Below are 17,464 nucleotides of genomic sequence, written 5' to 3' on the forward strand. Positions count from 1 at the left end.
CTCCCTCGTGGTAGGTTTCATCAGACAACAGCAAGCGGGGGTTTTGTCTAACGATGAGGCAGGTAGACAGGCACGCAGGGAGGCAGACAGGAGGAGGATAGGCAAGAGGAGGTGCAGGTAGACAAGCAGACAAAGGCAACGAGACAGTCAGACAGACAGTCAGATGGGAGGCACTCAAGGGAGAGATTAAAAGAGAAATTTGAAAGAAACCCAAAGCGGGAGGGATTGAGCAAGAGGATCGGCGCGTCTTCAGAGCCTCTCTTGGTTTTAGAAGAAGATTCACGAGTATTCCCCGTTGTTGTCTTGCAAGGGAATACACTTGTGTTTCACCTGGTCTTGAAGATGTGCATGAAAGTGAGCCCCTCACATTGATTCTGCCTCAATAAGAAGGCGCGTTTGCGGCTTGTTTCAGCCGGATCTTGTTTTGCGAGCCAAGATTTAAAACTCTATCCAAGAAAAAAAAAAAGGAACTGAACGCAATCAGACGTTTTCCGCGAACCGCTCTGATCCCACAAGAAGGAGCATGAGATGATGGTGCATGGTGATTAAATAACAGGCCCGGCATCTCTCCCCTGCCGTTGACCTGATTTGCTATGCAGGAGAGGCAGTGCTCTGGTCAGAGGATAACCATGTAATCAATGGAATGAAAAAGCCGCTCTGGCTGTGAAGGTTAAGAGGGGTACTGGAAGCTTTCAGCCCACTCTGTGTGCCACACATGCATTCAAAACACACACCAGACAGTCTGAACATTACATCTCCTCCTCTGATTCCTCCCCCTCTCACCTGTTCTCCTTCCCTCCCGTCTTTCTTTGACACGCCGTTATCTCTCTTTCTCTCGGTTCGCTCCCTCCCACTGCCTCCGCCTCTTTTTGCTCTGATTCCCCCCCTCTGTATTTTTTCTCCCTCTGCATTTTCTCTGTACATCCTTCCACTATATTTGTGCTCACTTTCCTCTCTTCCCTCCCTTCCTCCATCCTCTTCTCCCGCCCTCCCTCCTACCTTTCCCCAGTGTCAGCTGCTGTCACTGTGGCAAAGAAAGTGACCAATCAGAGCTCGCTTCACAGCATCTCCCTCCCTTCCTTATTTCTTCCGTTCCTCTTCCTCCTCCTCCTCCTCGCCTCCTTTCGTCCCATCTGCCTCTCTTCCCCACAACCTTTATCAGCTCACTTCCTGGAGACGAAATGTGATGCATTATGGGAGACAGACGGCTGTCTAACGGGGTTAGTTGTGCAGCGTGGCTTATCATCAGAGACACTGCTAATCCTGTGTGTATGTGTGTGTGTGTGTGTGTGTGTGTGTGTGTGTGTGTGGATGCACCATATGAGCTGATGAACTCATACATGCACAGGCCCACACGCACAAACAAACACAACCTCACATGCTTACTCTCTTTTTTTGAGGACGAGGAGGAGGCAGACGAGACATGTTTATGTTCGTCAGTCTCTGCCAGGAGAATACGATTTGCATGATATAAGCATATTTTTACTCTGCTGTGTTACTCTGTTTCTCACTGTATCCACTTTACACGCTGCCTCTGTATTGGTTTATTTTTGCTGAGTTCAAAAGGATGATTCCCGTGTCTTCTCCCCTTCACAATTAGGTATATAATAAGAGCTAAAGGGCTAAAAGGGACTATATAATCCCTCCTCTGCCTGTATTAAAGCCTTATTTACACCTGTGTGTGTGTGTGTGTGTGTGTGTGTGTGTGTGTGCTCCTTCCTCTCAGGTGCTGATATGTGTGCACGATGAGCGGACTGGGGGAGAACTCCATGGAGCCTCTGAGCTCAGAAAACCGGAAACGCAAGCTCTCCACTTGCGACACGCCTGGTCTGGGGTGAGTGTGTCTGATCAGCACGAGAGAGGGGAAAGTGGGCTACTGGGTCAGTGGCTTCTGGAGGCCGGGCCATGTGGCTCCTCTGTGTGCTGTGATGAGTAAGAAGCTAAATGTGGACAAAAGTATAAGAAGATTTTGTTGTAGTTTGTTTAGGAAAAGCACTTTTTAGACCCCGTTTCCTTTTTTAAAGATGTTTTTTTAATTTTCTATTTATAATTTGATATAACGTGGTGAAAGATTAATTGTGTTTAATATCTTCTCCCCCCAAAAAATAAGGGATATGCACAAACTCCAAACTACAAATTTAATTAAGCAGACAACATTTCGATCCCATTGTCAAAACAGTGAGACTCAACGTAATGAAATAAAGACAACAAAAAAGGCCATAAATACAGATATAATGTACAGTAGTAATAAATTGAGAAATATGAAAAATATGCTTATTGTCTTTAGTGTCAAAAGTTAGATATGAAGATGGACTCCAATGTCATGTCTGTACACTAAAAATGAAGCTGCAGTTAATTTAGCTGAGCATAAAGACAGTAAATGACTCACCTTGCTTGATCCAAAGTTGAAGAAGCTCTATGCAACTTTCAGAGTATATACATACTGTTTAACGAGGGACTGTCACAACGTTATTCTACCTCATCATTTTGTATCTGACTGAAATTCTATTGTTATCGTCCAGAAAGTGCTGTATGTCACATGCACATTAGCGGACAAAGCTGGTATATCATATGTCACATCTATCACGCCAGTTTTGCTTCCCAGCATACGACCTAAAATCACACAAGAGTCTTTGTTGCGGGATCTATATATTTAGAGGTTGTCAGTAAATGTTTTTTTTTTTTACATGGAGGTGACTCAGTCAGGTGCTAACACCAAAAAACGCACTAACAATGACAACAGTGCTGACAGAGCTCAGGTGTTAACCTGGAGGAGATTGAGAGCTGGAGGGTGGGAGCTGCTGTTCCACCATCGTGGGTCAAGATGGCGTTATCAGCGGTAACCGCTGTATGAGCACAGCACATTTTTGTTTCATCCAGACAAAAATGAAGTGGAAAAGTGACAAATTGGACATTTGTGGTAGTGCACTGACTTCCTGGAGTCTTGTTGTAACCATTGTAACAAAAAAAGACAACCTTTCACCAGACTCGCTGTTTCCTGCAGCTTACAGACTTTACACTTAGTTAAGCTAACTGGCCACTGACTGGAGCTTCATATTCAGCGTACAGACTTCAGAGTGTTATCGATCTGTACATCTAACTCTCAGCATGAAAGGTGGACAGTTCTGCAAGCTAATTTCAGGAATGCCATCAGCAATACAGTCAGTGTGCTCCAGATGTAATCAAAACTGCTGCTGACTTTTAATCTAGGAATGTAGTTGTAATGGTTTCAGATACATAAACAGCGCTGACATTTGATTAAAGTGGGGCAGCATTAGCTTAGCTTTCATCTTTGCACATTGCCCCCTGCAGGTGTGAGAGGAAGCGACGGGAGCAAGAGAGCAAATACATAGAGGAGCTGGCGGAGCTGATCTCTGCCAACCTCAGCGACATCGACAGCTTCAACGTCAAACCAGACAAATGTGCCATCCTCAAAGAGACGGTGCGCCAGATCCGTCAGATCAAAGAGCAGGGTGAGTGGACGCCGTCGTCTGAAATCACTGAAGGCTGCTGAGAGCCGGAGCTGGACAGGTGCACCGAGAGTCAGATAGACCTCTGAGAAGTGTGTGTAGGAAACATGGTGAAGGTGTTGAGGAGAGAGAGAGAGAGAGAGAGAGAGAGAGAGAAGAGACAGCTGGAAACACACACTCACACACACACACACATACACACACACACACACACAAACAAACACACACGTGCTTCCTCAGAGCCCAGGTGCAAGGACGAATCAGTCATTCATCTCCCACAAAATTCACAGCCTCAACTGTTTATGTTTGGGAGGAAACATTGGCAGTGCTTTGTGAACCTGTCATTCATGTGTGTGTTGTGTGTGACTGACTGTGTGTGTGTGTGTGTGTTATGGGCATCCACAGCTGTGTGCTGCCCTCGCCAGGGGCTGTTTAATTGGACGTTTGCAGGTAATCACATGCCCATCCATTTTGCTGAACTGCCAAATTATTAGTTCTGTTACAGCTGCTGTTGTTGTGCTTCTGTATCCATTATGCAGCGGTCATTTCCACAGAGAACAGTTTAAAAAGCTTAGGACTAAGATTCTTGCTTTGCACACACGTCAGTCGGCGCAGATCGGACATATTTTAACTCTCACATTTGGACCTTTGTGTCAGTTTTTTCTGTTCAAAGTGAATTTCTGGAGATCAGGGGTGAATTTTGTTCTCATGTCTCTGCTCGGCTCAGTCAGCGTCTGCCACCTCGACAGGAAGGGGAAGAGGCTACAGCTGGCCCTGACTGGCTGCTGACAGGTTGCCATAGTTACAGGAAGTGAAGACAGAAATGACACGGGCGTTTAGACTCGTCTCTCGCTCTCTACCTGTTCCTCTTCTCCTCCTCTCACTTTCAGTTGCTCTTTCTGCCGCTCTTCATTTTTGTTCTTTTCTCCATCAATCACTTCTGTTTTTCATCTCACTTATGTACTCTGCTCCTGCGTCTTCCTCCTCTTCTTCTGCTCCCCATTTTTTTCCCACCCTCTCATCTGTATTTCAGCACAATGAGTTGCAGCATCTTCAGGTTTGCTCCCAGCATCTTAAAGATATTGAGTGAACTGATGGAGTGCAGCATCTCTCTTTCTGTCTCACGCTCACTCTGTTTGTGTCTCATTTTCTCTCCGTCCTTCTCTACCTTTACTTGTGCCTGGATGTAAGCAGCAGTGGCTTTTTTTCTTTGTGTGGGTATCAGTGCCCCTTGGGAGCTAATCAGATAGAATGATTCCTGTAGCCAAGCAGCCCCCGCCTCTTCCTCAGACCAAACCCTGCATTAATACAACAACCAAAACACCAGCCGTTTTTCTGTCAGCATCGTCCACATCCCTCCAGTCCAGCTCCGGTCCTCCCTGTCTCTCGCTTTCTCCATCTTTCTTTCTCTCTCTCAGCCTCAGCCCCTCCATTAATTCAGGTACCTTCAGCTCCTGCCCCTGCACCATTACGGCTTCCAGAGCCTCTCTAGCTCTCTCCCGCGCTCTCTCTCTCTCAGCCCCAGCCTACCAGACAGTCCCTCAGAGTCTGACACTGAATATAAAGCAAGAGGACGGCTGCTACCTGCTCCACATGCACCCAGCCCTCTACTCCTCCTGACGGGCTCCTCAGAGAAACCTGCCTCCGTCCGTCTCCCTCCTCACCTGTAGTTTTAAATTTAAAAAAAAAATTAAAAGTGAAGATTGAGAAACGCTGCCCCCTGCTGGCGCAGATGTAGTAGTGAATGACTGTTTCCTCCAGTTTCAGGTATCTCTCCTTGTGTTTCTCCTTTGCTCTTTTTTTTTGCTTCTTTGTCGGCAGCTTGGCTTGAAATGGCTGTTCGTGTTTTTTTGTAATGCATTTCATCTCTTTTTTCTCTTATAGGGAAAGCTTCATCCAACGACGACGACGTCCAGAAATCAGACGTGTCCTCGACAGGTCAGGGGGTCATCGACAAGGACCACCTGGGGCCGCTCCTGCTGCAGGTGAGAACTGATGTTTTTTTTTTGTTTTGTTTTGGTTTGTTTTTTTTGTCATTTTAAGAAAAATGTAACACTGGAGTTACTGATCACATTAGAAAAGAAAAAATATATGTTAAAAAATACAAAAAGCTAAAAATACAAAACATATGTAAAAAAAAATAAATAAATAACTGGTACATATATGTAAGATGATATTTAAAAAAAATAAACTGGTCACATAAATTTCAATTCGTAAGTATAATTTACCAATAACTCATAGACTTAAGTGAGAGGATACATTTGGCCAGCATAGGACATGACAACATGCATACACATATACAGACACACATCAGCACGTGTAAGTGTGCATACACAAAGTCATCAGTACTTTTATCTTAGCTTTCATATCTGATGACAGTCATTTGAAATATTGCGTAAACAGACAATTTGTATTCATGGGCCTGCTGAGCTGATGGTGACTTCCTGTCGCTGTGCTCTCAGGCTCTGGACGGCTTCCTGTTTGTGGTGAACCGGGAGGGCAGCATCGTGTTCGTGTCGGACAACGTGACGCAGTACCTGCAGTACAAACAGGAGGAACTCATCAACACCAGCGTGTACAATATTCTCCATGAGGACGACAGGGAGGAGTTCCACAAGAACCTGCCCAAGACCAGCAGTGAGACACAAATACACACACACACACACACACACACACACACACACACACACACAGAAGGAAGCTGCACATCTGCTCACAAGCAAACCCTGCTTGACATCTTCCGCAGGGCCGAGGTATAAAACAAACTTTGAGAGGTTACAACAACTCGCACGTCAACGTAAACTCACTCAGTTATTTATTCATGCTCCTCGCTCTTAACTCCTTCTCTCGTTATAATGAGGAGCTCCTGGGAAGCCTGTGCACGAGAGCTTTTCAGAAACGCACACCTGACAAAACACACATGTGCACGGGAGCACCCACCCACTCGGTGCTAAGCAGGCAGAGCGTAGCGCAGCTGTCAGTCACACTCAGTGGTCCAGACAGTGTAAAACAGGCCTGAGCTCTATTCAGATCCCATGGCAGCCATCTGGAAACTACTTACTGCTGAATAATGCACCTCCACACTTTCCTGCTACTTAATTCACTTTGTGTTTGCATGTGCATGTGTGTTATTGTATATATTTACATGCCTATGTCAGCAATAGGATTGTATTTATTAAAGCTGCAGCCTGCATGTGTGTGTGTGTGTGTAAGCCCACGAGCACAGAGAACTATTTATAAAGCTGATTAATTATGGATATGTGTGCTCGACTGAACCTGCTACTCGATTAACTCCGCAGTAATGTTCCTAAGCAGCGGCGGCTCCGACATGTCATTGACACGTTCTCTCACTTATTCCTCCCATTCCCCCCGCACGCTCCTTTATTCAGTCACTCTCTTTATCTTTTAAGACTCATCTTTATCTACTTTTCCTCCGAGTGTCCCTTGTGCCTCTCTCTCGACTCTTTCTCAGCCTCATTCATACTTGATACGGCTTCCTGCTAAGACGAAATATTGTCTGTTTCTCAACCTGCCTCCCTCTCTGCTCTCTCCCACCCCTCATTGTGTCTCGCTCTGCTGCTCTGCCCCTTCATTATCTTTCGGGCCCATGAATGAAATGCGCTCTCGCTGCACATTCCTGTGGGATGACCACTGACCACACCAGCTTCAGTTAAATACACACTAACAAAAACAGACGCTCGTGCACAAAACATGTTGGAGCTTTTGTTCGAGTGTGTTTTTTGACCCCTCTGTCTTGTCGGCTAATTGTGTCTGAGGGGAGGTGTCGGCCCCAGTGACTGGGCTGCGCTCTCGCTGTCCCAAGGCCTTGTTAAATCACCTCTCACTATCAGTTAGCGCCCCCCCACCACAACACGCTCTCATGGGTCTTCTCTTGTATCCTCCCTGCACCTGCCAGACAGAAACCTCCGGCCAACTCAAGGCCCCTGATAAGGCTCCACGCAGACCTTGGAGGACAGTTGGATGTCTCTCTGAAGTTTGCCTCCCCTTTCTGTCTTTTCCTCCCTCTTCCCCTATGAAGGTGACCCCAGTCTAAATTAGTGTGTGTGAGTGTGTGTGTGAGCTGTGATGAGAAGTCAGAGCCTAAATGAGGATAGATGGCTGAGTGTCCCTGGCCTCTGCCCGCTGCAGAGCAGACTGAGAGGGAGAGATATTGGAAATCGACACCTTGGCTACATTAATCCCATGGTCCATTTAGCCAGGCATCCGGACAGCAGGAGAGTCTTCTGCTTCTCTATTTAAGAAGGAAAAATACATGTTGCAGTCTGGTTTTGTTTGTTTTGTGTGTGTGTGTGTGTGTGTGTGTGTGTGTGTGTGTGTGTCTCTCAGGAAGAGGGTGTGAGCTGTTGTGTTGCACGCCTCTTTTCCATTTTTACTCACAAGAGTAAATCTCCTTTTTATTTGTGTTTCCTTCTTTTTAGTAAATGGAGTGTCGTGGGGAAGCGAGGCGGCCCGACAGAAGAGTCACACCTTCACCTGCCGGATGCTGGTCAAGTTTGGCCACACCCACGGCCCCATGGAGGAGGGGCCAGGAGGGCCGCGCTACGAGACCATGCAATGTTTTGCTCTTACTCAGCCCAAGGCCATGATCGAGGAGGGGGAAGGTACGCTGGCAAAGTCACAAATATACACACTGTTTAGTTCATGATAAGGAGTTTATTTTAGGATTTTACAGTGTTGCAAAAATAACACATTCATCTCTTTTTTTGTACTTTCTTCCCTTCTGCTTACTTTTCAATTTGTCTTCTTCTTGTCTTTTTTTCTAGATTTTCAATTTATTTTTTTTCCCTTTCAAGCTATTTTATTTAGTATCTTCCTTTTCTTCAAACGCTGTCCCCTCTTACCTCATGTGTCCTTTTATGTTTTGTAAATCGGTAACATCTGTGCATCTTTTGTTGCTTTTTTTTTGTCTTTGTTAGAATGTCCATATGGTTTGCATGTGTATGCAGTAATTGGTAAATAAATGAATAAAGGGAAAGAAATTTATTAAAAACCAGAAACAATGAGCCTCAAGCACATGATATGGAAACATGACTGACCCTCCTCTCCTTTCACCTGCAGACCTCCAGTCATGTATGATCTGTGTGGCCCGTCGGGTGACAGCCATGGAGAGAACGGAGAGCTTCAACACCCGACATGAGCTCTCAGGTGAGGGGCGGCATCGCCCTAAATGCTCACTGAGAAAACACAGAAGGCCCAAATAGGCTGTGGCATTCATTCTTTATCCATGACCAGGTTTGACTCATCTCTTCTTGCATCTCTCTTTTTCCCCTCCTCTCCGTTCGCCCTCTTTCTGTCCTCCCTGGCAGGTAAACTGATCCAGATCGACCAGAACTCTCTGCGAGCATCGATGCGTCCAGGCTGGGAGGATTTGTTGAGGCGTTGCATTCAAATGTTCCTTCAGCACAGTGACGGGCAGCCATGGTCGCACAAACGCCACTACCACGAGGGTGGGTCACACGCACGAATACACCCACCTGGAATCAACTGAAGTACTTCAAACTGAGTGAATTAATCTTGTAGGGTGGCTGTTGAATGAATACTGAATACTTCTCCCAAATGTCCATTTGAACAGCATTTACTCACCCTGTGTTACACTGAAATTGTGAGAATAACTTTGTTTTCCGCACACGCCTCAATGGTGAACGAAGAATCCAAAAACAGAGAAAGTTCGAAACACCAAAACAGTTTTAAAGTTAGTATTTACTAAGGTAACTTAGTATTTCCTAATGTGTCTGACTGAGGAACCCTAAAGCCCCAAATTTCTCCTCAGAAACCAAATCATGTATTTTAAAGGAATACTTTGCCACTAAAATGCCCATGTGTATAAGAATTACTCGCCCAGAGTTATGTTGAATTTCTGAAAAAGATTTTTTCACTTGCATGCCTCCGTGTTGAACGATGAATTCAAAACCTGAGAAAGTTTGAAACTTCAAAACATCCATTGATAAACTCTCACACAAGTTGTGCAGTATAATTTAAGTATAATATAAGTCTCATTTATTCAATCGAATGCTTAGTACTTCCCAAATAGACAGCCCCTCATGACAGGAAACTGAACTGAAAGTTGAATGTTCTCTTCAAAGCCAAAAAAACTTAATTTTACCTCAATGAGCACGGGAACTGCTGGTCTACCGCTGCCTCTGTTATTTTGTGTGATTGTGTTATTGTATAAGTTTGGTGAATCTAAACAAACTCATTGAAACACCAAAGTCACACAATAACACAAACAAACTGATAGAGATAGTGGTAGAACAGCAGCTCCCATGGTCAGAGAGGTATAATTACGTTTTTTGTCAATGAAGTCTGGCTTTAAAGAGAACACAGTTAAGTTTTACTTTTTGTTCCCTTTAAAAAGGGCTGTGTGTTTGGGAGGTACTGAGCATACAACTGGATAAATGAGACTTATAACGCACAAGCTGTGTGAGAGTTTGTAGACAGATGTTTTGATATAGATTTGCTGTTGTTAAAACATGGACCCCTGTTGACTTAAATCCATGAAGAGTTTTTTCTGTATTTGGATTGACTGTTCACCATTGAGGCATGCAAGAAAAACAAAGGTTTCTTCATGAATTCAGTGTAACACGCAGTGAGTAATTGATATACAAATGATCATTTGATGGTGAAGTGCTCCTTTAAATCCACAAAGAAAGAGCCAGAGGCAAAATCATCAGGATGTAGCTGTATTTAATTAACTGTTTGCTCAGTTGTGTATTCAATCTCCGCTCTTTCAATGCTGTAGTTATATTGAATTATTTGTTTTTAATTTGTTGTTACTGCCTATCTTGGCCAGGCCTCTCTTCAGAAATGAATCTCATGAGACCTACTGGTTAATAATATAAACACATACACACCTCATGCATCAGTGTATCAATATTGATCTCATGAATACAAATGTCTGAGCGCTACAACATTGATCCTCACCGTAATCACAGAGTTGGTTTTAACGTCAAGGCAGTGATTGATGATGTCTGTTATCAGATAAGTGTTTCAGGGTGTTGATTTGTCGTTTTACCCGTCTTTGCAGCCTTCCTGCAGGGTCATGCTGAGACACCCTTGTACCGCTTCTCCCTGTCCGATGGCACTCCGGTTACAGCCCAGACCAAGAGCAAACTGTACCGTCACCCCATGAGCAACGAGCCGCAGGGCTTCATCTCCACTCATCTGCTGCAGAGGTCAGAACCTGAAAATACAAACATTCAGACACAGCAAAAGATTTTTCACTTACTATCATGACAAAAAGGCACTTCAAGCATATCTATGCAAGGCTTTCATGCCATACAAATACTTGAAGTAGCAGCTGAAGTAGCTTTTATACACTGAAGTCCTGTGAACAGTGAGAAGACACCACACATGAACTTGTATCTTAGTTGCGTTTATAGTGAGCGTCTGCAGTCTGAGAGCAGTTATTGTGGGTGATACAGCGTTTTCAAGGTTTCGGCATCTTTTCAAACCTTGTGCTTGTTTTCCATACAGGGAACCAAACGGCTACCGCTCAGCTCAGGGTGGGAACATGATGCCGAACACTATGAGACAACAGGGCATGGGAGGCCCCAACCCCAACGCCCAAATGAACATGAACACTGGCGGAGGGATGGGCATGGGCGGCATGGGCGGCATGAGCAGGGGCTTCGGCATGAACGAGCAGGGCCACATGGGTCACATGGGTCCGATGGGAGGCGGCTCTATGTATGGAGGGAGCGGTGGAGGGGGAAATGGAGGTGGAGGCATGGGCAACCGCATGATGCAGATGAATCAGATGGGGCAGATGAATCAGGTGGGGCACATGAATCAGATGAATCAAATGGGTCCCATGAATCACCCGGGTCAAGGCATGCAGCAGCACCCACAGCAGCCCCCGTTTCAGAGCAGCGGAGGGTTTGGGCTGAGTGGCATGAACAGCCCCTCGGGAAGCCCCAGAATGGGCGGCCCCCAGCAGGGACTCCTGATGTCACCCCGTAACCGAGGAAGCCCAAAGATGGGCGCCAACCAGTTCTCACCTGGAGGTTAGTCTATCAGAGTCTAACAATCCCTTGACACCTGAGCAAACTGGCTTAATTGCTACCCAAATTAGCAAGGAAATAGTAAAAGGTTTTTAAAAAAATATTTGAAAATTAGCACACAAAAAAGAAATGGCTTGGAAAAACTTAAAATGTAAACGTAATTAACTTTAAATATGTAATTATAATTAAATAATTACTCATTAACTATTTTCTGATATTTTTCTCACTCTTTTTTCTGTCTTTTTTATTAATTTGTTCTTTCTTAACTAACTTTCAGTTTATTTTCTTGTCATTTGTGGGACATCTCTTGCCAAGTTGCTTGTTGCCTTTTTAGCCAAATTTTCAAAAGAAATAAAACCAATTTGCTCAGGTTTCAAAGGTTTAAATGCTTGTTAAAGGTGTCCAAACATAACAAAAGAAACTGAAGTCAATCCAGGTTACAAAGACTCAAGCATCAATTATTTATGAATTGATTGATTGTTTTGATTGTTTGCTTGTTTTGAGTTTTTTTTCCTTTCCAGGCTATACACTGATTGATTGTTTGTTTGATTTGAGTCATTTGTTTGTTTGATTTGAGTTATTTTTTTCCTCCCCAGGCATACACTCTCCCATGAGTGGTATTGTCGGTGGTGGAGGAAGCGGAGGGAGCACCACCACCTTCTCCAGCAGCTCCCTAAATGCCCTACAAGCGATCAGTGAAGGTGTAGGGAGCTCCCTCCCCTCCACCCTAACGTCGCCCTCCCCAGCCCACAAACCAGACAGCTCTCCCAGCGTCCACTCCTCGTCCTCTTCCTCTCAGCCCAGTCAGCCGGCCAAACCGGGCCAAGACGGCTCCAAAAGCCCAGCGGGAGGCTTGGGGCCTGGTCCCAGCGACCATCACCACCCCATGCACCATCATCACCATCATCAGCATCCTCAGGCTGAGAGTTCTGGAGACCGACCAGACAGCCAGGCAGCTGCAGCGACTAAAGAGTCTGGAGAGGGAAGCAATGAGGCGGGGGTGGCGAGCTCTGAACCGCCTCGGAGGGTGCCAGACAGTAAGGGGCACAAGAAGTTGCTGCAGTTACTGACTTCGCCGACTGAGGAGCTGGGAATAGGTGGCAGCGGGCCAACAGGGCCGCCTGTACCGCCCCCATCAACTGGCAGCAGCACTCCTGCAGGCTCAGACAGTAAGGACCCCACTGGAGGCATGACCAGCCCCTCATCTACTGGGGTGTCCTCCTCTTCATCAGCCAGTGCCAATCCAGGCCAGGCAACCGGGCCAGGGGGAGTGTCAGCATCGATATCGTCAGCGCACTACACAGGTACGCTGCAAGAAAAGCACAAGATCCTCCACAAGCTTCTTCAAAATGGAAATACCCCAGATGAAGTGGCGAAGATCACAGCTGAGGCGACAGGGAAGGTGACGCTGGGAGGCCAGGAAGGGGGTGAGGCTGGGTCTGGAGGATCAGGGGCCGGGGCTGGGCCGGGAATGGTCACGGAGCCCAAGCAGGAGCAGCATAGCCCCAAGAAGGAGAAGACCCACGCCCTCCTCCACTACCTCCTCAACAAGGATGATTCCAAAGAGCCAGTGGATGTCAAGCCTAAACTCGAAGAGCTGGAGGGGAAGGGAGCCCCAGGGGCCGCTGGCGGTCCTCCACGGGGCGGCCCTGGATCTGGGCCCGGCCCTGCACCTGAACATCCTGAGAGCAAGATCAAGTCAGAGCCACCTGATGACGTAAGATTGCTTGATTCGATGATTGCAGCTCTAATATTGTTATCGGCGTTTCGCGAGCCATGAAGAGTGTATCTGCACTTTGACTTTAAATCTTCATAGACATTTACGTAATAACTAATCTGGCCTATTTTCATGTTCAGTTGCACAACCTGGAGTCCATCCTCGGAGATTTAAGGGGTTCAAGCTCTGACTTTTACCCAGATCAGGCTGGTGGCGGAGGGGCTAATGACACAGGAAGCAAACCCCAGGGTTGCCTTGACGACAGCCTGCAGGGTAAGTGCTTCAAAGACCAAAGCCTTTAAGAAGTGACAGTTACATGCAGGGCAGGTTTCATGACATCATACATGATGATATCAATATGAAATGCCAGTGAAGCTGCACCTGGCAGTGTGTGCTGAGCTTTAGTTCTGGTCTTCATGCTACAAATACAAGCATCACTATTTTCTGACTCTCCTCCCTTCGCCATGTTTTTTTGTTGTTTTATTTGTAGGAATAACACTTATTAATTTGATTACATTTAATTTAGAAAATTGAGAAAATTGTAAACAATGCATCTATTTGAAAGTGTGTTTCTACATGATTTGGTAATTTTCAAAAATAATAGTGATAATAATAAAAAACTTTATTTATGTAGCACCTTTTTACACCACAGTTACAAAGTGCTTTACATTAAAACTAAACACATTTAAAACACAAGGGGAATTAAATGAACTAAAATGTGACAAAAAGGTCACCAGGATAAAATACAACAAGACTAAAACTAAAAATCAAGATAATAAACAAGAAATAAAAATCTATAAGAATGCAATAAAAGAAGTAGACAGCTCAGATTAAATCATTTTGTATTATTTTTTTATTTTTTTATTTTTATAGCAGTATTAAAAATATACCTCTATACATCCACACTCTAAATTCTTGATGCTTTGTAAGACCACACTGGTGAGGCTGAAGAGGTGAATGTGTCTACGTTATGAGGAACTTTATGAAACTATTCTTTATTATTTATGGTGGGTGACTGGTAGGTGAAATTTATAAACACTGAAAATCTCATAAGATATCAATATTTCCCAAAGTGCCAGAGGGTACTGAGATATTAGTTTTCCCAATATCACCCACTCCCAATGTCATGCAACACAGATTTATTCTACCTTTTTCCGCATGACCAATAAGTTTGTACTTTTTTGTCTACAGGGAGTCCGGGAATGGGTGCAGGCCCTCGGGGGCCCTTCCAGAGGACCATGTCCATGGATGGGAAGCCTGGTCCTGGTGGGCCTGGAGGAGCAGGCAGACGCCCCATGCTTATCAAGCAGGAGAACATGATGGGCAGCCCAGATGGTTACCCAGGAAACATGGGTGAGTGTTCAAGTGCTCAGCACATTTTGAGCACATTTTCATTGTGTATGAGTTACCTAATTTAGGTCCTTCAGTATAGTTGAATTTTTATCCTGTTAGTTTCAGCAGTTTTATGTAGAAAACTTTTTCTTTTCTACTAAACCTACACCTGCCACCCTTAACATAGTGTCGAAGTAAGGGTGCATCTACTTCTACCTCATCTGGCACCACTGAACTGGCAGGACGCCATTAATGTTTACATCTCATGCTATCATAAGCACGAGCCTCTCATCTGTGAGGTTTCTTCTGCGCAGTGATGCAGTTGGCGGGTGCAGTTTTGTAGAAAGAAATTAGCTCCTACTTAAAACTTATCTTGAGTAACCAGGTCATGATTTCTGGCAGAAGACAGACATCTCTGTTTCCAATATCTTTGACACTCTGAAACTTACTCCAAAACAATCTAGATTAATAAATACCACAACAGCTCAGAGTAAAAATATGTGTTTTTGATTTTAGTGTGAATTGCCCCTTTAAAGACACAGCTTTAGGACATTAAATGTTGAGGACCATGAGTATGCCACAGTATTCTCCTAAACTAATTCACTGATACTGACACATGCACATATGGTGTTTATGTATCACCAGGACCAATGAATCGCGGCATGGTCCCCCAGAGGTCTCCCATGGGGGGTTCAGGGGACTGGGGCATGACCCGCTCCAGTGGCAGTCCAGTAGGCTCAGCAGGACACCCCTCCATGATGCGTCAGGGTATGGAGTACAACAATAGTAAGGGCATGATGTCAGGACCGATGGTCAGCCGCTCCAACAGCGTCCCGGGCACCAGGTCTATGCTGCAGCAACAGCTCATGGATATGGGTACGTCTGTCATACTGCTGCCAGGTGTTGATGATGCTGGAAAAATGATCATCAACACATTTATGTGACAATAAAAAAGTATGAAAATAAAATACAGTTGAAGCTGATGTGAATGTAATGGGTCATAAATCAAATAAAAAATGTAACCTGATGGCGCTAGATGAAAGGATTTGGCATTGCCAAAGTTAATACAGTTCATTCTGAGAGAAACACGAATGCCTGCACTAAATCTTCCATTTTATGATTGTTGAGATATTTCAGTCTTGGCTAAGAGACTGACATTGCAGCACTGTGATTCACGTCATTAGCTGGCCAAAAAATGTGAGGACACTCATCCGCTGTGAGGGTCCAACGACAGAGGGATTGATATGTTGGAAAAGATTTCTCAGGAAAATTGTGATTTGTGATATTGGGCTGTATAAATTAAATTCTGTATAAATGAAATGTGAGATAAATTTATGCATATAGTGTGTTTACCATTTTCCTCCAACTTAGTTGTATTATTTTTGTGGTGTTGTATCTTGTTTTGTTTTTCTTCACTCAGTCATTTTTTCCTGCTGCTTTTGTCTCTTCAGCTGCTTTAACAGGAATTTGATGTGAGTTTGATGTTTGTATCTTGTTTGTGTATATATGAATTATGTACTGTCTTTGTGGTTTAGGAGGCTCTGCTGACATGGGCATGGGTATGAGTCCCTTCAGCCAGCAGGGCCAGCCCAACCAGTCCCCCTCCTGGCCGGACGCTATAATGGGCATGGAGGGTAACAGGTTAGTGCAACATCCCTCATCGTCTATATTTATTCATCATGAGCTGCCATAAGTTCAGGAGCGAGTTGTTAGTGAACCTGATGGTGTGTGTGTGTGTGTGTTTGCCTCGTAGACGCCAGTTTGGCAACACGTTAGATGATCTCCTGGTGCCTCCCACCACCAGTGAGGGCCAGAGCGACGAGCGGGCGCTTCTGGACCAGCTGGACTCTCTGCTGAATAACACAGACGGCATCGCTCTGGAGGAGATAGACCGAGCACTTGGCATCCCAGACCTCGTCAGCCAGGTAGGCCATCAGAAAAACGACACTCTCATCTCTGTGCTCCTCTGTATCCCTTCAGAAGTAAAGTGAAAGGAGAAATAATCAGTCTGCATGTCATGACTCATAAGTGAGCCGTACGTTCATCTTTGCATTAGATATTTCAGTCATGACTCACCGTGTTCAGACTGTTCTCTCACTGAAGGGAGATAGATGAGCCCAGAGGGATCTGTCTGTGCTGCTTAGAAAAAGACAATTACAGAGCCAACCAGTTGGAAATTAATCAATTAGATGGAGAGCTTTGACAAAGTTCTCTTTTTGTCCTCTTGTCCTGTCTGCTCCAGAACCAGGGAGGCGAGCAGCAGATGGAGCCGTTTCCAGGGCAAGACCCGTCCATGGTGCTGGACCAGAAGCCTATTTACGGACAGGGCTATCCCGGACCCCCCGCCATGCCGATGCAGTCCGGCTATGGAGGGAACCCCATGCAGGGACAAGCCCAGCAGGGGGGATTTGGGCCCATGCTCTCTCAGATGGGCCAAGGCGGCAGCTTCCCTGGTATGGGTGGGATGGGCGGCATGGGTCACCCTCGCGCCAACATGATGAGGCCCAGGATGATGACCGCCAACAAGCCCATGAGGCTCCAGCTACAGCAGAGGCTGCAGGGACAGCAGGTATGAACACAGGAAGCTCACTGATTTACCAGCTTGCAAACAGTTAGCTTTTTTCCCAGTTGATCCAGTATGGTGTAGATTCTCATCTAACCATGGTAGTATATAGTGTTTTCATACTGAAAGAATTACCAAGATAGGTGAACTATAAATGCCAGCATGCAGTTTAAAATCAAATCACATTCAAGAGAAAGTAATTAAAATGTCAGTGGTGCAAAAATGGCCGGAAATGAACAAACAGATGAAAAATAACTTGGCAATGCATATTTTACCTGCTATTAACTTATTATCTTTTGTTAACTGAAATTATGAAATAGTGAATATCATCCTGGAGCTCCATAATTTACTGTATTACAAA

At 45.1% G+C, this 17,464-nt stretch overlaps 1 protein-coding gene across 1 annotated transcript in view; it reads left to right on the plus strand.

Moving 5' to 3' along the window:
* The window catches only part of LOC121946689 (nuclear receptor coactivator 3-like), a 75,745-nt gene that overhangs the window by 52,861 nt on the left and 5,420 nt on the right, over positions 1–17,464 (plus strand). The window contains exons 3-18 of the mRNA XM_042491374.1: positions 1,727–1,834; positions 3,313–3,473; positions 5,355–5,455; positions 5,933–6,107; positions 7,910–8,092; positions 8,550–8,636; positions 8,798–8,938; positions 10,516–10,663; positions 10,965–11,494; positions 12,088–13,208; positions 13,349–13,481; positions 14,400–14,561; positions 15,186–15,416; positions 16,076–16,181; positions 16,294–16,465; positions 16,783–17,109. Coding sequence (XP_042347308.1) covers positions 1,746–1,834; positions 3,313–3,473; positions 5,355–5,455; positions 5,933–6,107; positions 7,910–8,092; positions 8,550–8,636; positions 8,798–8,938; positions 10,516–10,663; positions 10,965–11,494; positions 12,088–13,208; positions 13,349–13,481; positions 14,400–14,561; positions 15,186–15,416; positions 16,076–16,181; positions 16,294–16,465; positions 16,783–17,109 — 3,867 coding nt within the window. The 5' untranslated portion in view covers positions 1,727–1,745. The remainder of the gene's footprint in view (positions 1–1,726; positions 1,835–3,312; positions 3,474–5,354; positions 5,456–5,932; positions 6,108–7,909; positions 8,093–8,549; positions 8,637–8,797; positions 8,939–10,515; positions 10,664–10,964; positions 11,495–12,087; positions 13,209–13,348; positions 13,482–14,399; positions 14,562–15,185; positions 15,417–16,075; positions 16,182–16,293; positions 16,466–16,782; positions 17,110–17,464) is intronic.

The sequence above is a fragment of the Plectropomus leopardus genome, chromosome 8, assembly GCF_008729295.1.
Source record: "Plectropomus leopardus isolate mb chromosome 8, YSFRI_Pleo_2.0, whole genome shotgun sequence".
Lineage (NCBI taxonomy): Eukaryota > Metazoa > Chordata > Actinopteri > Perciformes > Serranidae > Plectropomus > Plectropomus leopardus.